The sequence below is a fragment of the Aquarana catesbeiana genome, linkage group LG06 (genome assembly GCF_042186555.1).
Source record: "Aquarana catesbeiana isolate 2022-GZ linkage group LG06, ASM4218655v1, whole genome shotgun sequence".
In the NCBI taxonomy this organism is placed as follows: domain Eukaryota; kingdom Metazoa; phylum Chordata; class Amphibia; order Anura; family Ranidae; genus Aquarana; species Aquarana catesbeiana.
The window spans coordinates 93480043-93502336 of NC_133329.1; the positions used below are offsets into that span (position 1 = coordinate 93480043).

The following is a 22294-nucleotide window of genomic DNA, read 5'->3' on the forward strand; positions in this document are numbered from 1 at the left end:
CCTTCACACAGTCAGACACACAGCATTTTCTTCCTCTGGCTCAAACAGATGAGTCTGGGGGGGGTTATGCTTTGTTTCAGAAATCAACTTGGATGAGTACAGGGGAACATGGGAACCCCCCGAAAGAACTGAATTTACCGAGGACACACACTCTTCTGTCATAGAGCTTCTGGAAAAGTCACTATTGGTTGGGAAGATACCTCAGACTTGATTTTTGTAGAACTGAAAACTGCACACAGTCACTATGACACAGAACGTAGGTTTAGCTCCCAACTGTCCCTGATTTGGAGCAATGTCTCTCTGTCCCTCATTCCTCCTCGTTTGTCCCTCATTTTGGTCTGATCCATATAGTTGTATAAAAAATGCACTTTTTATCTTTTGAAAAGTGTTTCCCAGTGCTAAACCTTTCATCCAATTTTCAAATTGCTGAATTTGTAAATTTTAAAAGCCAATATAAAGGAATAGAAGTGGTAAAAAAAAGCCCTTGCGGATTTAATTAACCTTTTTTTTTTTTTGGGTAATTCTCCTTTAAGGGGGTGTGGCAGGAGGCATGTCCTATGCCTACATACGTTTGGTAGTAGGTGTCCCTCATTCCCATCTCAAAATGTTGGGAGGTATGCGTAGGTCAGTACTCACAATGCTACAGGATCATCAGTTGCCTCCTTCTAATATCCACCAGGCACTCTTCAGTAAGGGAGACACAGACTACAGGACAGCAGGACACTCTTTCCCCCAACTTCCACCAGGTTTCCTCCAGATCATAAGAAAAAATCCCAGACTTAGGAAAATAGGCCCCCCAGCTTAGACTATAGCTGGGACCTCGATGATCTTCAAGCAGCTTCTCCAGCAGACTACCCTGAGGGGCAGAGCCCTTTAGACAGGGGGCTTCTCTAGCAGGACTGGACCCAGGATCCACACACTATGCTCCAAGCCTCAGACTATATATGGTCTCTCAAGCTACCTACTGGACACACCTCCCTAGGAATTGGCTGGGTCCCCATAAATATTCAGGCTGCCTTTCCATTCTTCCTGTCACTGTGATTCTAGAATCCTCCGAAAGGCAGGGGGAAGTAATCAGGCTAGCAGCCTAAGAAACATTGAGCAGACAAAAACAATCAACCCCTATTAAACTATATTTGCCTACATTATCTGGAAGGGTGCTACATAAATAGCAAACGTATAAATATCTGCTCTGTGCAATGGTTTTGTACAGAGCAGCCTCGATCTTCCTCTTCATGGGTCCTCTGCCAGTGCTCCTGGCTCCTCCACCTGCCGAATGCCCCCATAGCAAACTGCTTGCTATGGGGGCACTCATGGGATCAGCCAGATATCTAATATGTATACTTACATTGGTCCAAGCTTTCCCAATGTAACTATGCAAAAAAACATATCTGGAATTCAGCTTTGAAGAGCAACTCTGGACAAAGAGAAAATCACTTCAGTCACTGTTATCAAAGAGACATACCAAAAAATTTAGCAACTGGAAAATGAGAACTCCCCAGGCCATAAAAAAAGTATACACAGGATGATGGCCCCATGTTGAAATAGGCAATCAGAGGACTTCAGGTGTCATTTTAGAAAATCAACCCATTGTGTGAAAAATTAAAGAAGTTGTTTATGGATTGCATACGCATACAGCCATCATATTAATGAGAACAAAGAAAAATAGAGATTGCGTGTCCTTTTCATCATGTCAACATCTGTCTTCCCCTTCTTCTCAGATTGTCAATGACCTTTGAGTATGATGGGCACCGGCACAAAATACCTGGCCTGGTTTACAAGTTCATGTAATTTGCATATTAGCAGTTTGGTTGAGACTAGATTTCTAAAAGTTTCTTGTTAAATACAGCCAGAAAAACATATGAGCAGTTAGCTGTGCATATTTAGCGAATACTATATATCGTCATATGATAATATTTTTTGAGTCATGACTTAAAAATCTAAATCTAAAACCAGTTAAGAGTGGGGATTTTTTTTATGTGTTTTTCTTATGTTAGTGTCCTGTTGGGGAGATTTTACCTTCTCTTCTGTCCACAACGCAAAAGGAAGTGCATAAAAACCTTGTCCAGGTGAGTGGAAATCCTCTCTAGATAGTTGCCACCAGAACGGATGTCTCCATTGATAGAATAAGTGTACCTATTATTTTTACCCCCCCCCCCCCCCGTAACCTATCCCAGCCTCCCCCTCCAGAAATGCATACTTAACGCAATCCAACAATTGTGGCACTGCTGTTTGTTTACATCTATCGCCACAAGTGTTCACTATCCTGACTGTGTCTGAACCTTACAGCCCCAACAACCTCTATGGGGGATTTATTGCACAGGTATGGCCAAGACAAAGAATATTTGAATGTAAACAAACAGTGGAATTGTTTGTTTACAACCATCGGATTGGATTAACTATGCATCTGTAGATTTGGTTAGGAGAGTGGTTTGGTTAGGTCTGGTGAAGAGGCAAAAAATTTAATACATTTTGTATTAACCACTTCAGCCCTGGAAGATTGCCCCCCTTAATGACCAGGCCATTTTTTGCAATACAGCGCTGCGTCACTTTAACTGACAATTGCACGGTTGTTCGGCGCTGTACCCAAACAAAATTTACGTCCTTTTTTTTTCCACGAACAGAGCTTTCTTTTGGTGGTATTGGATCACCTCTGCCGCTTTAATTTTTTTGCACTATAAACAAAAAAGAGCGACAATTTAAAAATAAAAACAATATTGTTCACTTTTTGCTATAATAAATATCCCAAAAAAATTGCTATGGCAATTTGTGGAGACGAGACGACCTGCTGCAGTATAATGACAGCGGCTGGTTGGCAAGTGGTTAAAGTGCACTTATCCTTTAAAAGATTTCAAATCCTGTTTCATGCCAACTGTAACAATTCACCAAGACACTGGAAATGACAGGTGCCCCAAGAGCCTCACATCCAATCAAATCCAGTTGTAAAATGGTAAGTGGCAGTCTCATTGCGATGATGCATTTAACCGCCCCCTTCCACCTGGAGACTCTATCCCCATGAATAAGCTCCAGAGGGCAAAGTGAAACACGTTGGGGGCGTGGCCTGGTGGGGGTCCAAGCTGAGACTGCAATGTACCATCTTACAGCGGGATTTGATCAGATGTGTAGCTCTCGGGACACCTGTCATTTCCTGTATGGTCCAAAGCATAGTCGAGCTTCCCTCCCGGCCGGCACTCACAGCGGCAGGCACAGGATCTTGTTCCTATACACTACCTGAGCAGCTCACACACATATCTCTGATTTTACGAAGACAAATAGAGAGGTTCAAAATACCAACAGGGATAGGGACATCAATAAAAACCCAACAGGGGTTCTAACCCTTCACTACTTTATCCAAAACTTAGGAAAAATGTTTTGGTGTTATGTATTCTTTTAGGGACATTACAGGCATTATTAAGTAGTATTTGGAAAGCATTTAAATTGGAACTAAAAAGGTAAAAATGTGCTATGTTATAGGTGACATTTAGAGGTATCAATTGTCCCTAAGCAATACCCTGAAATATATACTGCATCTCTTGTCTTGAATTCCCGCAGAAAAATAGCAGTGCATTTCCAGGTATGTGAGGGTGTCTATGACTCTACAATGTTATAGCTGTTTATCTGCAAAGTCAGATCTAAGGCACTACTGCCACATACCTCCCAACATTTTGAGACGGGAATGAGGGACACCTACTAGCAAATGTATGTAGGCATAGGACACGCCCACTGCCACACCCCCTTAAAGGAGAATTAATCCAAAAAAAAAAAAAAAGGTTAATTAAATCCACAAATGCTTTTTTTTTACCACTGCTGTTCTGCTATACTGGCTTTTAAAATGTACAAATGCAGCAATTTAGAAATTGGATGAAAGGTTTAGCACTGGGAAACACTTTTTGAAAGATAAAAAGTGCATTTTATATACAACTATATAGATCAGACCAAAATGAGGGACAAATGTCGAGGAGGAATGAGGGACAGAGGGACATTGCTCCAAATCAGGGACAGTTGGGAGGTATGCTGCCAGTGCCTCTGACTGCTAATCTCAGAAGATTGGAAGTGAGATTTGTTGATGTCACCACTGTGCTGCTCTCTGGTTTTCTTGCTGGAGGCTTTGACACGAAGAAGCAAAACCCTGACTCCACCAGGATAATGCAGGACAACCACAGGCAATACTAATAACTGGTCCTTGGCTCTCTGCCTAACTTTTTTAGGGGAAGGCTTAAAAAATTCAGTTCCTGTTTAAAAAGTTTCCAAAGTATTTTGCAAATGTATTTGTGTTTGACATATTTGCATTGCATTGCTGTGCTTTGATTTGCAAGCAATGTTTGGCAGCCAAGGAAACTTGTAGTCACTTCCTGATGCCTGTAATAGAAGCCAATATAAACACTTCCAAACTACATTGCTCAGTGCCTGTAAAGTGTTTAAGAAACTTTTCTGATTTTCTGTAATTCTTGAGGCAAAGGTAAACTCAGCTAGCTGCTAAATAGGCGTCAAAAAGCATGTAAAAGGCTTGCTGTGTCAACACATGATAAATGCAATGGGGGCTTGGTAATCTCTGATAACAGTTTGATGAATTAGGCCCATTGCAGAAAGCAATGTCAAAATCCCTTACAGCAGTCAAGGTGTCTCTGTGAAAAGTATAGTATCTACAGTGAGTAAATTGGACTGACTTAGAAATAGAGTATCAGAGACACTTATATAATTAGAGCATTGCCTTATCTACTTACAATTTACCGACTCTGCTGCCGTCTCCTCACTGGCTTCCACAAAGGCTTCGTTCTCAGCACATTCTCTGGCATAATTCAATAAGTCATGAGCTTGTGGTATATCTTTGTAAAAATAAACAAATAACAATTACATAAAGCTTATAAACCTGCTTTTAATTGTTGAAATGAAAACCCTTTAACCCCTAGGCACGCAAATATGCGGCCTCTCCTTGGCTGGGCCTTGGTGCAAAGCGGCTGCATATATGCGCATCAATTAGCAGACACAGCCCTGCGTGTTCCCGGCACAGTTACCGGTGGCTAATGGAAAGCTTTCCTATTAATCAATCATGGCGGTCACATGATCATAAACCCTGCCCCGCCTCCTGGCATCTGAAACCTCTTAAAGGGCTTAGGAGGCGCCGGCGCAAAGGGGAAAACCACATACGCTTACTCTATGAATTAAAGTAAACCTAGTACAGTATTAGATATTTTTTCATGTATTGGCCCTTTCACACGGGCAATCTGATCAGGTCTATCAGTTTTTCAGGCGGACCTGATCGGGAAGGTCTACCCATTCCTTATGTCCGTTTATACCCGCCTACCTCTGGGTCCAACCAGGCTTGCTAAAAAAAAAATGGAGGATGACTGTGCCCGTTTACGTGGACTGGATTGGAAGCAGCCGGGTGTAATTGGACAACGGAGTCTGTTTAGTCCCAGCCACCCATAAAGCAGAGCAGGGTCTGTCCTGTTGCAGTTATCCCTTCTTACCTGGATTGGGGGTGAAGATGGTTTTCGACACCACAGTTGCAACCATTGAATTTCGAAATGAGTCATAATTTACGCGTACCTCTGATGCAAATAAAACTAAATATAATAAAAGGTTAACATAGTTACATGATTGTTTAAATAATAACATTTCACCTTTTGCCGTTGTAGTAAACTTAGTCCAATATTATTCTGGTCACATTTTTGTTATACTGGCCCCAAACTAAAAAAAAAACAAAAAAAAAAACTGTGGCCATTTAAAGCAGAACTATAGATAGGCCAAAAAATGTAATGTCTTTCCCCTACTCCCCAGCGGAACTTAGGGGAAGGAGATGTCTATGTAGAGATACCCCATAGGGACCAATTGATTTTAACTGGTTCTTTCCCCACACAGTGCAAAGGCAGCTAGGCACACAGCAACAGTCCATTCACTCTAGCTGAGAAAGCAGTCTAGGGGATGTCTTTTGTCATTTATTGCTGAAAAATCTGAAACAGGAGAGGGTAGAGGTATGTGGGATTCTCAAAAGTGCCAGGCACAACTTGCAGGGGACACTTCTTTATCAGTGGCAGTAGCACAAGGACAGTTCGACTAGTACGGTCTGTAGGTGCACCACTTAAGACCATGCAGGAACATATAGCATGAGTAGTTCTAGACTAAGACAGTCCATGGGTGCACCACTGAAGACCATGCAGGAACATATAGCATGAGTAGTTATAGACTAGGACAGTCTATTGGTGCACCGCTGAAGACCATGCAGGAACATATAGCACAAGGACAGTTCGACTAGTACGGTCTGTAGGTGCACCACTTAAGACCATGCAGGAACATATAGCATGAGTAGTTATAGACTAAGGCTGGCCATACACTATACAATTTACTTGTTCAACTTTCCTTTAGATTTACCAAAACCATATAATATGAGGTCAAACCTAAACCCTTTCAACTTGTATTTTATCAGGCAGGCCCTTGCACTACATAGTTTAAGGTAAATCTAAAGGAAATTGAATAAGAAAATTGTATAGTGTATGGCCAGTCTAAGACAGTCCATTGGTGCACCGCTGAAAGAACATATAGCACAAGGATGTAGAACAGTCTGTATTTTTGCAGCTAGGGACGTCAAGACAGTTTGCAGCATAAATAGGAAAAATGAGGGGAATAACTGCGCTACGGTGAAATACATAAACAATAACAATTATAGCCGCGATTCATCTATGTAACACAAACACAGTGAAATTAAATGAGAAAAAAGGGGTTTTGAATCGCGCTAAAACAGATTGGTGATCATACACATCATCACCAAACCAAATATTTAGAACTAAGTGAAGAGTTCCCCTTTAGTGTATACATAATATACAAAACACATGTCAAATGAATAATCAATCCAAAAATAAAATGTTCAAAGTGATAATAAAAAGTCCATGTATAAAAAATAAATCACCCAAGTGATATAAAAGTATCTTAAAAAAGTTCCAAAAAACATAAATTCTTGCTGTGAGAAGAAAAAAGCGTGCTTGCTCCACCACCGTGAAATCATACTGGCCGCTTACCAGAATGGCCCCTGGATGATGTGACTCTATCACGAAACGCCGCGTAGGGCAGAGCGACGTGTTCTCGTCACCTCCCATTGCTGCTGTTGTTTCCAGTAGGACGGGCTGTCTGTGAGCTTCCGGCCGGCGCTCCAGACTACACTACATGCCTACTATTGTCTACTAACATGTGAGTTTAACCTTTTTACTTATCCAATAAAGTCAAGGATTTTACACTATATGGAGCCTTTTTTTCCTTGTATGACCATATCTGCAATGCTGTGGGCTGATGTCTGAGTACCTGTCAGTGTGAACATCTTTAGCCTGACCCTGCAGTCTTTGATGTCCCATCTCGGTATAAGGTCTCTGATCCATTGGTCGTGGTTCGAAGCAGTATTAACAAACAGCTTTCTCTGTAAAAGGGGATCATGAGTTTCTGGTAAGCGGCCAGTCTGATTTCACGGTGGTGGAGCAAGCACGCTTTTTTCTTCTCACAGCAAGAATTTATGTTTTTTGGAACTTTTTTAAGATACTTTTATATCACTTGGGTGATTTATTTTTTATATATGGACTTTTTATTATCACTTTGAACATTTTATTTTTGGATTGATTATTCATTTGACATGTGTTTTGTATATTATGTATACACTAAAGGGGAACTCTTCACTTAGTTCTAAATATTTGGTTTGGTGATGATGTGCAGCATAAATAGGCAGGCTGGAACAGTTCAAGCATCCACAGCTGGAGACCATGGAAACAAAACTGTAGCACAGGATGGCTCTACTCACAGATCCCAGGGATAGAGAACAAATTTATGGGCTCTGTCCATAGGAGAGTAGTCTAGCAGCCAGTCCAGAGGTGTACGGGGGCGGACAGCCCCCTGAAGCTGGCAGATCAGCTCCCTCTCAGCTCACAGATCCACCCCCACTTGGGGGAAAAAGACAGCCTCCTCAGGGCTCCAGGCTATTTAACAGCAGCCCAGCCACCATCTGGGAACACCTTCCCAGGGATTGGCCAGGCCCTGATAAATATTCAGGCTGGTTATCTGAATTCTACCTTACTAAGCTCTAGAAATTTCTTCTAGAGGCAGGGGGAAGCAATCAAACTTCCAGCCTGTGAAATCCTGAACAGACAAGAGCAATCAATCGCTGCTCCTCTGATTACAGAGCAAGCCAAAAACTATAATTTACCTAGCAGCCTAACTAGTAGAGTGCTACACCTATGTACAACAGTCCTACATATGGTTATGTCAGCAAGGTGGATCTGCTAATAAAAGTGCAAATTAGAATGTTTTGTTCAGGTTTTACAAAGTATGTGTAAACCCAATCACTACAATCTCATATACACATACACATCTCACGTTACACAATTTATTTTCAAAAGTAGTTTTGAAAGTAACTTTCAATATTTTTACATCTGCAGCTTTCATTAAAATAATACCTGGTGATGCTGCCATAAAGTCCCTGTTTAAGCACTTTCTGTTATGGGGTGATAACCCTATGCCACTGTCTCCCATTCTTGCTCATGCATTGTCACCCTGTCACAGTCTTCTAATGTAGAATACAAGTGCCTATTTCAACATACACTACACAGGCATGGACCACTCTAGTCTCCATCAGGAAACCTGCCCTGAAAAATGGAATGCAGCTAACGCTGGAGTCAGTGTCATAACTAGAACCTTCAGGGCCCTGGCCGGGGGCCCCTCCCTCTGAGCCCAGTGGCTGAACACCAGGGCCCAGTCACAAGTGCGACCTTTGTGACCCTGGTAGTTCCGCCACTGGTGTCAGTAGTTTTTTCCCTTCCCTGCTCTCCATCCTGACAGATCCCCCGCAGCAGCCAGAGGGAGAGGGGAGGGGGAAGACAGCAGAGCTGCGGGGGACGAGAGCACAGGGGGGCAGTAGAAAGAAGCTGGATAGGAGGAGAGGCTGCATATAGAGGAACCAATCTCTCCATTTTCCATGCTGCAGCCGCTGAATGCCCACATCTCCTCCTCTCCCTGCCGCAGGAAATCAGTGGCTGCAGGAGGAAAATAGAGAGATTGGTTCCTCTATATGCAGCCGTCCCACTGCTACTCCTATCTGCAGCATGGGGCCGGGTTGCAATTGTGACCCCTGCGACCTCTGTAGGTACTCCCCTGGCTAGAATATATGTATGCAGAATGGAAGTGGCTATAAAGAGTCTGCAGGACATCAGCAGCACTGAGGTGTAACAAAGAGTGAAAAAGTGGAACATTTTGCTTATGATACTTTTTTTTTTTTTTTAGGAAAATAAATGTTATACAGTGAGGAGTTACATCTACTTTAACAACAGATATGGTTAACCTATAAATATTTTTGCATTTCTTCACAATTTAAAACAGAATACATAAGAGTAACTAACACAGGGCTGAATGGACAATACAGACACATTTTCAAATATCTTCACTGATATAAAGAAAACAGCATTTAGTTCTAAGAACAAAAGTTGAAACGAGTGGGAAAGACTACCTGTTTCTCTTGGCGTCCAGCTTTGTGCCAGCTTAATGGATTCATTATCCCAGCTAAAGTTCAACAAAGAGAATCAATCTATTTTGCTACAACATTCACAGGTTTTATTAGAAGCAATAAAATTGCTGAAAATGTAGAAATGAAATAATCTGTACTTTATGCATCTCATGATTCAGTCGCTTGTTTTCTTTTCATAGCGGCATTTTCACAAAACTTTATGTACAATAGTTTCCTGGATTAGAAAATGAAATACATGTAGCAATCCAGATTTACCATATCATTGCAAATGAATCAACCGAGTAGTCAAACAGCTTGACTTCACACCTCCGACCTGCTCTTTTGTCAGAAGTGGTAAAAGATTTTACATCTCCAACCTAGAGAAAATGAAAATGGATTATTTAAAATAACAGCTATGATCTTATTTCAATATCTGCACTATATGGCCAATAGTTTGTGGACACCTGCCACCATTATTATGAAACTAGCCTTCCTTTGTGGATATAAACCTTCCACTTTTATGGGAAGGAGTTCACAATATTTTAGAGTATGTCTGTGAGAATTTGTGCCCATTTGGCCAAAAGAGCATTTATGAGGTCAGGTGATGATGCTTAGTCAGAAAAGACCTGGCTCACAATCAGTCTTCCAATTCATCCCAGAGGTGTTCAGTAGGGTAGAGGTCAGGACTCTGTGTAGGACACTAAATTCCTCCACCACGGAGCTTGCTTTGTACCCAGGGGCACAGACATGGTGGAATGGAAAAGGGACTTCCCCAAAACACAAGGTTGGAAGGGCACAATTATCTACAATGCTATTGTATGCTATACCATTAACAGTACCTTTCACTGGAAACATCTGAAGTAGTTTGGGCTATATAGTGATGGATCAAATATGTTGCACAGGTGGGGGAACTTTTGCATAATATACCTGTGAATATTGTTGCAATATTTTTAGTATAATGCATATAGCATAATGTTATTTATGTTTGGTTAAGGCTGCATTAATGAGGGCAATGACTTTACATGTGTCATCCTACTGTGATTTTTCTTGCGTTTTTGTTCTTAAACCCTTGCTATAGATATAAAGTAAATGTGCATTTCCCCTTCCTTCTATATCTTGTTTCGCTTTTCTTTTCATATTTCCTCTCTCTCTCTCTCTCTCTCTCTCTCTCTCTCTCTCACACTGATAGGCTGCACTGGTGGGCACTGATGAGGTGCCACTGATGGACACTGATGGTCACTGATACGCTGCACTGATAAGCTGCACCGATGGACACTGATAGGCTGCACTGGTGGGCACTGAAGAGGTGGCACTGGTGGAAACTGATGGGTACTCATAGGCTGCACTGATAAGCTGCATTGATGGGCACTGATAGGCTGCACTAATGAGGTGGCACTGATAGGATGCACTGGTGGACGCTGATGGTCTAAACCCACCCCCCCACCCCCCTCATCGTAGCGGGTGGCAGGCAGTGTGGTGCAGCAGCTCGGCTCCAAGTCCTCTCCTCCATGGCGGATTCCAGGTCCTCCCCTCCTCCTCCTAGGCATCCAATAGGATCGCCTGTCCTTTCAGCCAATCGTGAGTAAGTGTATATCCAATACAATTATAATAACTGGTACAATTCATAAAAATGTATATCTATAAATACAATATAGATGGGTTGCTACATGATTATAAACGATTATTCTAAAAAATTATACATGCTGACAGATATCAATTGAATCATAGGGACACGGCATATAATATCTCTATGCATTTCATGGATTGATCCACTCTTCAGGAGCATGCGCATGAGTTCAATAAAAAATATAATAGAAGGAGTTGCTATATAGTCTGATCCTACCCAAGGAAAAAAGAAAAATCATAAAAAATAAAATAAAACCAAGTATAAAAACCCACTCTCTACCATACTTACAAGGTTGACTATATATTAAAAGTGTGGCACTGTAGATCGGGAACCCCCAAAGGGGGTCTATTCTATTCCTTCTATTATATTTTTTATTGAACTCATGCGCATGCTCCTGAAGAGTGGATCAATCCACGAAATGCATAGAGCTATTATATGCCATGTCCCTATGATTCAATTGATATCTGTCAGTATGTATAATTTTTTATATCAATCGTTTAAAATTATATGGCAAGCCATCTATATTGTATGTATAGATATACATTTTTATGAATTGTACCAGTTATTATAATTGTATTGGATATACACTTACTCATGATTATGCATTTGTATGTTAATTTATATAATTAATTGAATTTTTTATACCTACATGCTTCATTCAAAGTCCCAATCCCCTTTCCCCTCTTTTTTGACATATATGTAGGGATGGAGGCAATTGACCTTACCAGGTCACCGCCTCATATAAAGTCCCAACTGTTCTTCTTTTTCTTTCAGCCAATCGGGTGACTGGTGTCAAAACCCGCTTTCTGATTGGCCGGGAGGAGGATCAGTGTTACAACAGCGAATATTCATTCGCTGTTGTAACATACCTGGGTGGGATCGGAGCACACTCTCTGCGCCCCAAGCCCACCCTATATTGAAGCCTTTTAGAGCCTCTGGCTCTAATCGGTGCTTCAAAAAAACAGCCCCCCCCACATTGGAATCCATGCGTTGGTGTCCTGAAAGGGGCCAGACGCATGGATAGAGGAGACGGCGTAGGATGGCGGGCGGCACCCACGCGCCCTTAATGTATGGGGCACCCCTGCCTCCACTCCTGCGGCCACTGCCTGCTCCGCTACCTCTAGCAACAGCAAGCAGGGATTTTCTAAACCCCCCCCCCCCCCCGGTTACTCTTAAATTTTTATTTCATTTTATCGTGGCTGCATGGGGCTCCGCCTGCCTGGCCACGTCATTCACAGAGTTATTTAAATGGGAAACTACAAGTACCGACAGCCTTTGTGGCTGTCAACCTGTATTTATTAATGAACTACCATAGTGCTGTTGAGCGCTCTGGTAGTTCATTGTCCCTTCCTATCAGCGTATATCTGCCGGTCTGTATGAGGTACGAGCAGGCAGATACAATTATAAGTCTGGAGGAGTCCTGCATGGCACCCGCGATCTGCTGATTGCAGGTGCAATGCTTTCCAGGCTCCAAGAAAAAAATATAATAAATGCACATTTTTTACATGCAAAAATGTGCATATTATTTTTTTTTAAAAAGGTGAACTTATCCTTTAATCGCTTGCCGCCCGCCGGCTGTCATATGACGGCCAGGCAGCGCGGCTCTCGTTCTGGGAGGGCGTCACATGACGCCCTCGCCTTCCCGGCCCACCAGGGGGCGTGCGCCGTGTCACTGGGCACCCGATGCGCGTGCCCGGCGCCCGCGATGTCCGCCGGGCACCCACGATTGCCCGGTAACACGGTATGTAAACACACAGATCCACGTCCTGTCAGAGGAGAGGAGACCGATGGTGTGTTCTCAGTATAGAGCAACACCAATCGGTCTCCTCCCCTTGTGAGTCCCCTCCCCCTTCAGTTAGAAACACTCCCTAGGAACATAATTAACCCCTCGATCACCCCCTAGTGTTAACCCCCTTCCCTGCCAGTCAGATTTATACAGTAATCAGTGCGTTTTTATAGCACGGATCGCTGTATAAATGTGAATGGTCCCAAAAATGTGTCAAAAGTGTCCGATATGTCCGCCACAATATCGCAGTCACAATAAAAATTGCAGATCGCCGCCATTACTAGTAAAAAAAAAATAAATAAATAAAAATGCTATAAATCTATCCCCTATTTTGTAGACGCTATAACTTTTGCGCGAACCAATCAATATACACTTATTGCGATTTTTTTTTTTACCAAAAATATGTAGAAGAATACATATCGGCCTAAACTGAGGAAAGAATTTGTTTTAAAAAAATTGGATATTTATTATAGCAAAAAGTAAAAAGTTGTGTTTTTTTCAAAGTTGTCACTCTTCTTTTGTTTATAGTGCAAAAAATAAAAACCGCAGAGCTGATCAAATACCACTAAAAGAAAGCTCTATTTGTTAGGAAAAAATAATACAAATTTCATTTGGGTACAGTGTTGCATGACCGCGCAATTGTCATTCAAAATGTGACAGCGCTGAAAGCTGAAAAATGGCTTGGGCAGGAAGGGGGTGAAAGTGCCCTGTATTGAGATGGTTAAAAAAGAAGCCCCATACAGAGTTTCAAATTTAAAAAAAATGGCTCCTCCCTGGTCCTGTCCCCATGCAGTAATCCCATTCCACCACAAGATGTCCTCAGTCTTCCAGGTTAATTGATTCCCAGGACTGAGGACATACTTTGAGTGCACGGTGTAATAGACCTGCCCTCTCAGGGGGGCATAATCATGTATAATGATGCAGAAAGAGATCTGAGTGCTTGAAAGAAATCAGCAAAAATACAATGGAATGGAGCAGTGCCTGCATGGAGTAGAAAGGAGTACTGTGCACCATGCCTGAAGGTGGCACAGAACACATAAGTAAGCAGCAATGAAGCAGAACTGGGTAGGTTTTGCCAGCTAGCAATGCAGAGAGTGACAAATGTTCTAAGAAAATATCATGTACTGGAGGGTGACAGGGAGGCTGTATACCAGCATCATGATTCAAGGTGAATAAAGACCTACTCAAGTTCACAAATGAGAATTTTAGATTCTAGATTTTAGATCCCTTTAAATACCTTAAACTCTATCTTATAATGTCTTTCCTCTGTGTAGCAAGGTCCCAGGCCTCCTTCGGTCTAATGAGAACCTCCAGGGCCAGAGATAGCTGAAATCCTTCTGTATGTGGTGTGTTGCATGGCATAGTGGGTGTAATGCAAGGTAGATTCATTGGGCGCCAGACACTTCTTGAATGCAAAAGAGATTTTATTTCTCTTAACAGGACTTTCGGAGAGAGGGTTAGGGCCAGGCCACCCTTAGGTAGTTGCAAGATTAATTGTCAGACTCCGAGACTTCAACAGGAGGACAGCCATGCAGGGAAAGGCATCTAGCAAGACGCCACATCTGCATGTGTAAGAATGCTGTCTCCTATGGCAACAGTCTTTAACAGTTCCTAACACAAAGTGTAACAGTTCCTTCACTTCCACTACAATCACTTCTTGTAGTTCTTCATCCCACTGAGCTCCCAGTCTCTCTCACTAGACTAGATGATTCACTGCCTCTGAATCCTTTGAGCTCCTCCAATCTTCATGGTAGTATCTTCCTCAAGTGCCACCGCCGCTTCTCTGCTGGGTCCCTAGCTTGGCACTCAAAATACTTCTCAAGCTTCACCCCACTGGTCTGCTCGGTCCCCGGCTTGACACCTAAGGCTGCTCTTCAAGCGTCACATCCGCTGTCTGGGTCCCTGGCTTGATACCAGCTGAAGTTTCCAGATTCTTCACCGTCTCCGGTTGGTGAGAATTCTGCTCCGGTACTTGCGTCAGCTACTCACTGTGGTCCCTGGTAATAAGGTGGTTGGTCCCTTAGTGGCGACAGCTTCCCCTCTACCTCCGACCACGGCAGGTTCTCCGGCCGGCAGAACCGTCACTTATTGTTGGACTGCAAGCCACTATCCCAACCCTGCACTGCTCTCTTGCTTGTGGATAGGCCCTCAGACAGCCTAGCAGCCAGATGTTCCCGGGATAGGCCCAAATTCTGGCCTAGCAGCCCTGGGCAATACAACACACGTCCACCCAGACAGCCATCCAGGTGGCACAGAACCCCGATCACCTGACTCCACCCAAATATATAGGTTCTCCCAGAAGGCCAAGGGATCCAAGAAAACCCCTGCCCATTGGCTGGGATACCCAATATACCCATAACCTGACCTTGCATTGCCCTTCTCGTATCAAATGCCACCAGGTACCCGGCCACCTAGCGGCAAAAGAGAGAAGTGCAGCAATTATAGACTTATGCCGCGTACACACGATTGGAATTTGCGACAACAAATGTTCAATGTGAGCTTGTTGTCGGAAATTCCGATCGTGTGTAGGCTCCATCCGACATTTTTTGTCAGAATTTCCGACCAACAAAATCCGTTGTCATAAATTCAGATGCACAAAGTTCCACACATGCTCGGAATCAAGCAGAAGAGCCACACTGGCTATGGAACGTCCTTTTTCTAGTGCCGTCGTACGTGTTGTACGTCACCGCGTTCTTGACGTTTGGAATTTCCGACAACATTTGTGCGACCGTGTGTATGCAAGACAAGTTTCAGCCAACATCCGTCGGAAATAAATCTACGGTTTGGTTGTCGGAATGTCCGATCGTGTGTACGCGGCATTAGAGTGAAATCAATTCATCCTCAACAACTGGCAGGTAATTTTAGGAGCAACCCTGCCTAAACTCCAGGGTGCTACGTCTGCTACACATAATATTTATGACATGAACATACCTGTCTTACAGCTGCCAGAATGTTAATAACTTCCTTATTCAGGCTTTGTCCATTAGCAACAATGTCCTCCAGTGAATAATAATCATTTGGGTTCTGAGTTGGGATATGCAGTAATGGCAGCAGGGAGTCATCAGTATCTTGGATAGAACATACCTTCACCACAGAGTGCACTTCACTGATAAGCAGTTTGTAAGAACTAAAAGAAAAAAAGGGGATTTGTTGTTGTCATACAGATGAAATGCATGCCACATTTACCATGTCCTAAATCTGGGCTTAGACATTAATGTGTTCGACATTAGCCAGTAATGGAACTCAGGCCAGGACATAATGGAACTCAGGCCAGGACATACTTTCCCAAAATCTAGGAAAATGTAGGTGCCATCAGTAATGCAGCAACACAGCCCCCCCCCCCCAACAGCAGCCACATATAAATTCTCTCCCATGTATGCTCTGTCCCTGCAGATTGTGGGACTCCCCCCACCCATCAATTTAAAGGTAAGTTAACCACTTGACCGCCGGAAGACAATTGCGCGGTCGTGCGATGTTGTACCCAAATGAAATTTTCAACCTTTCTTCCCACAGATAGAGCTTTTTGTTTTGGTATTTGATCACCTTTGCGTTTTTTTTTTTTTTTCTAGAGAAAATCAGGCTCACATCTGTATAGAAAGCAATCTGCTGCTAACCTCAGCTTGTTCCACTAAGCTTTGGAAATGAAACCTGGAAGCTGATTGGTTTCTATGCAGAAGTTTGAGCCTGATTTTGCACTCTCCGGCTTTAGTAAATAAACCTCAATATTTTTTACTTTCTGCTATAAAACACACCCAATAAAAAATGTAAAAAATTAAATGTATTCACCAGTTTAGGCCAATGTGTATTCTGCTTCATATTTTTGGTAAAAAAATCCCAATAAGCATATATTGATTGGTTTGCACAAAAGTTATAACGTCTACAAAATAGGGGATATTTTTATATATTTTTTTTAATTCTTTTTTATTTTTTACTAGTAGTCCCGCTATAGTCAGCGACTTATAACGGGACTGCGATATTGCAGCGGGCAAATCGGACACCTAACTGACACTTTTGACACTTTTTGGGGACCAGTGACACTAATATAGTGATCAGTGCTTAAAAATATGCACTGTCACTGTACTAATGATTACCGTCAGGGGCGACCAAATGGTTAACTATGTGCCTAGCCTGTGCTTTCTCACTGTGTGGGAGGTGCTTTGATAGGGGGAAGGCATTGATGCATGTTCCTGCTTTGCAGGAACACAGGATCAAAACCTTCCTTTCTGACAGAACGGCAACCTGCCTTGTTTACATAGGCAGATTGCCGTTCTGCCTGTGTACTGTCTAATTGGTGGGTGCCGGCGGACATCACAGAGGGAGTGGGGTTTCAGTGGAGCACGTGCGCCCCAGACCAGGAAGTGTCAGCTCACGTACTAGGTCCGTGATCTGGCACAGAGCGGCCACCCTGCCACAGTATATGTACGGTGGGCGGTCTGCAAGTGGTTAAAGTGGTAATGAACCCAAAACAAAAAAATGTATTTTACCAGACATGCATCAGTTTTCTTTTTTTAGGCTTTTTTTCCCTATGGTCCTCACCTGGTAATCTGGCCAGTAACACACCTCCTGTATTAGAGTGCCTCAACTCTGTATGAAAGAGAAAAGGGGGCACAGCAGACAGCAGCAGCATTGCCAGTCGGGGGGGGGTAGTGTTAGATGTACTAGCAGATTTAAATTTACTAACAAATTGAAGCCAAAGCCAGCACACAGCAAACTGTTTTTTTTTTTCCTTTTGGGATAAAGATTTAACATAAGTAGATAAAAGCTAAACATTGTAAACACCCATACGAGTGTTAAATGGTTTGTCTCATCCCTGTAAACTGATACATCTGGAAAAGAGCTTGTTCTTTTGAAAAACAACAGACTTACTGGCAGTATTACCAGATGAAAATAGAAGAAAGAAAGCCTAAAAAAACAAAAATGAATGCACCTTTGACATGAATTGGAACACTAATGCCCCGTACACACGGTCGGATTTTCCGACGGAAAATGTGTGATAGCACCTTGTTGTTGGAAATTCCGACCGTGTGTGGGCTCCATCGCACGTTTTCCATCGGAATTTCCGACACACAAAGTTTGAGAGCTTGCTATTAAATTTTCTGACAAAAAAATCCGTGTCGTGTGTACACAAACCCGACGCACAAAGTGCCACGCATACTCAGAATAAATTAAGAGATGAAAGCTATTGGCTACTGCCGCATTTATAGTCCCGACGTACGTGTTTTACCTCACCGTGTTCAGAACGTTTAGATTTTCCGACAACTTTGTGTGACCGTGTGTATGCAAGACAAGTTTGAGCCAACATGCGTCGGAAAAAATCCATGGATTTTGTTGTCGGAATGTCCGATCAATGTCCGACTGTGTGTACAGGGCATTACTGTAAACCAGGTTCTCACCAACAATAATAGCTGATGTCACAAATGCTCCTTTGGCTGAATGGGACCAAATTCCCACAAACACACTCCAAAATCTTGACGAAGGCCTTCCCAGAAGAATGGAGGTTGTTATATGCAGAGAGGGCCAACTCTTTATTAATGCCCATGGTTTTGAAATGGGATGTCCAACAAGCCATTGTGAATCTGTGTATTCAAAGGTTCTTTTGTGTTCCGATGCCAATTCTGACACAACTGTTGTTACTCCATCCTGATATTTCAGGTATAGATGGAGTCTGGCGGCCCGAGTTACCCAGTGGAATGATCTGCTGCCAATTTTCCCAGCTCTGTCCTTGCTCATCTTAAAGTTTAAAGCAGAACTTTACCCATAACAGCTTGATAAAAATAAAAAAAAAGTTCTTTAGCCAGGAACATACATTCTACATTAATAATTATGTTACTAAAACTAGTGTGTGCTGTAACTTGTCTCCAGCATCCTTGCCTGTAAAGTAAAGAAGGGTTTAATTCCGCTTTTAGCAGTTTTACAAATTTAGCAGTCTAAAAATGGAGAGCAACTGAGCATGTGCAGAGCCGGGTGATACAGTGAATTACTGGATATTAAACAATAACAAACAATATAGCCCTTTATTTTTAATGTTTTACAGCTATACCTGCAAATGGGGACAGCCTGAGGTGATCTAGCAGGACTTAATTTTCTGACTAAAGTTCCACTTAAGCCGTGTACACAGGAACGGAATGTCCGACAGAAAAAGTCCAACGGAAGCTTTTCATCGTCTATTCCGATCGTGTGTATGCCTCATCAGACTTTTTTTTTTCGAAAATTCTGATGGACCTAGAAATAGAACATGTTCTAAATATTTCCGACGGAACCAATTCCTATCGAGAAAACCGCTTGTCTGTATGCTGTTCCGACGGATCAAAAACGACGCATGCTCTGAAGCAAGTACGAGACGGAAGCTATTGGCTACTGGCTATTGAACTTCCTTTTTCTAGTCCCGTCGTAAGTGCTGTACGTCACCGCATTCTGGATGGTTGGAATTTGGTGTGACCGTGTGTATGCAAGACTTCTTGAGCGGAATTCCGTCGGAGAAACCTTCGGAGTTTATTCCGATGGCAAAACCGTGTGTACAGGGCATAATTCTCTTACAACACCATCCCTGGTGTTCTCACAATTCCCACAAAGTGGGATCCCCTTGAAACTGCCACGGCAGGTGTGAAGACCGGCAACATGGCTAAAGGGAACAAATTTATCATGAAAAAATTGACTTTGTAGGAACCATAACTACTGTACAAATAGTTAAATATATTTTACTTTATTGGACATAGAATTTAAAGACAGCATTAAAGATTTATGAATACTGTACATAGATAATTGACATCATACAAAAATAGCTGGTATACTTCCCAACCCCTGGTAGGGCCAACTGACTGTCACTAAAGGTGGTAACTAAATAGCACAGTACCTTATGTTACCACCTTTAGACCCCTTTCACACTGGGGCGGTTTGCAGGCGTTATTGCGCTAAAAATAGCGCCTGTAAACCGACCCAAAACAGCCGCTGCTGTTTGTTCAGTGTGAAAGCCCGAGGGCTTTCACACTGAAGCGGTGCGCTGGCAGGAGAAGAAAAAATCTCCTGTCAGCCGCATCTTTGGAGCGGTGAAGGAGCGGTGTATTCACCGCTCCTAAACCGCTCCTGCCCATTGATATCAATGGGACAGCGCAGCTATACCGCGGCAATACCGCGGCTATAGCCGCGCTGTACGAGTGGTTTTAACCCTTTTTCGGCCGCCAGCGGGGGGTTAAAACCGCACCGCTAGTGGCCGAATACCGCGGTAAAACAGCGCTAAAAATAGCGCTGTTTTACCGCCGACGCCCCCTACCGGCCCAGTGCGAAAGCAGCCTTAGTGACAGTCAGTTGGCCCAGTCTCTACCAGGAGTAGAAAAAAAAAAGCTATTTTTATATGATGTCACTTATCTATGTACTGTATCTATATATCTGTATATATGTTGTTTTTAACTTTTATGTAAAATAAAGTAAAATATTTTTAACTATTTGTGGTTATGGTGTCTACAAAGCCAATTTTTTCCTAATAAATTTGTTCTATATTCTTTTAGGACGTGGCACAGATTACCAAATAATGTCCACAGTGCCACCTTGTGGTGACACAATTATTTCTTTGTAACAGGAATGAAGAGATAAAATAATAGAGGTCTTAAGTGTATTTAAAAAATGATCGCCTTGGTGGCAGTGTCCCCTATTAACTAGATTCCGGATTAGGATTTTCAACTTAATAAATTCAGTAACGGGGGTAAACATCCGCAGATCTCCAGTAGTTGCTCTTTTCCACAAACTACCTGACGAAACACCCAAAAAATCTGTAAAGTTGATTACTTATGTATTGCTGGCAGCGAGAATTACAATTGCTAGGCATTGGAGACAGTCGGTAATCCCTCTTGACCAGGTTAAAAGTAAACTCAGTTGGATCATGATTAACGATAAACTCACCTATATATACGTTGTAATAACACCAAGAAATTTAACACGGTGTGGGACCTGTGGATCGATTATATCTGGACTTTGTAGGAAACTCCAGGTTGACCCTCTCCTCCTTTATCTCCATTTTCTCTCTCCCCCCCCCCTTTTTTTCCCTTTTCCCATCTCTTTTCTACTTCCTTTTTCTTCTAATACTTATATGTACAATGCAGATGATCGCCTATGGGGACTCACACAGTAGTGAGCCCTGAGATAATCTCAGGGTTCGCTACCAGACTTCCCTGTGAGTCCGGGTCTCTGCCATTCACCGTACGTGGTGGAGTTCCGAGTCATGGGGGGAAGGTATTATTCAGTCCCATTGGTACTTGGATACATATCGCACATTTTGCGTTCTACTGTAAGGAGAGGGTACAGATATGTAAAATGACTATATTTTCTGTACTTCTGTATTGTTATGTTGAGAATCAGAGAAATCGACTTTGTCTTATCGATGTGTCTGTTCACTTTGAAATTTGATTCTTTTTCAATAAAAATATTGAAATATAAAAAAATGATTTTCTTTGTCACCGAAGTTCTATCTGAGGATCCAATATATGACAAAAAAATGTTTTTTTCTTTTGCAGAACTGAATTTCGATTCAAAATTATTTTAATTCTTAAAGCAATTTTTTTTAGTTGAAATAAAAAGATGTTATGCTTACCTGTACTGCGCAATGGTATTGCACAGAGAGGTCCCTTACCTACCTTTCTGCAGTCCCCCGCCAGCGCTGTCCGCTCCTCCATTTTTCCCGGTCCCATTTGGATCCAGCGATGTGCACAAGACCAGAGACTCTCTCGGGTCCCTACCTTCTCATTGGCTGAGACAGCAGCAGTAGCCATTGGCTCCTGCTACTGTCAATCATAGCCAGTGAGCCAATGAGGAGAGAGTGGGGTCAGGATCGAGCCACAGATTGGGTAGAAGTTTGCTCGGGTGCCCTCATAGCAAACTTGCTATGAGGAGCACTAAGCGGGAGGGAGGGGCCTGGAGCACCGACGGGGGACCAGAGAGGATTAGGATCAGGGCTGCCCTGTGCAAAACAGCTGCACGGAGCAGGTAAGTATGACATGTTTATTATTAAAACAAAAAAAAAACTGGCCAAACCTTTGAATATCACTTTAACTTGTAGACACCAATACTTTTTTTAAGTGCCTTCCAGACAAAAGACAGATTGGACAGAAGTGCTCCTGAAAGCTAGCATTAGTCAGAGAGTTGAGAAAAGAATGATGTAAACAGTACAGCTGTCAGATATCCTAAATACATGTAAAGAGACACTTGTCATATGTTTCCAATCTCTGATGCTCCAAGGATTGCTGTTAAACCTTAATAGCCCTCTAAAGAATGGAATATGGTAAATTTATACTAACGCCGGTGTTGAAGGATTAAATTTTTCTTCTTTCTCCAGGTCCTTTGTTTGCACAAGAGGATTTTCAATCATAACTAAAAATAAATAAATATATTGTTAAGAATCCTTTGCATTGCC

General features: G+C 42.5%; 1 protein-coding gene across 1 annotated transcript in view; it reads right to left on the reverse strand.

Annotated features, from left to right (window-relative positions):
- Positions 1-22294, reverse strand: part of MEIOB (meiosis specific with OB-fold) — a 48512-nt gene that overhangs the window by 13915 nt on the left and 12303 nt on the right. Inside the window, exons 4-9 of the mRNA XM_073636447.1 lie at positions 22179-22251; positions 15823-16018; positions 9755-9855; positions 9482-9534; positions 5472-5567; positions 4725-4826 (exon numbers count right to left, since the gene is read on the reverse strand). Of these exons, the coding sequence (XP_073492548.1) occupies positions 4725-4826; positions 5472-5567; positions 9482-9534; positions 9755-9855; positions 15823-16018; positions 22179-22251 (621 nt within the window). The remainder of the gene's footprint in view (positions 1-4724; positions 4827-5471; positions 5568-9481; positions 9535-9754; positions 9856-15822; positions 16019-22178; positions 22252-22294) is intronic.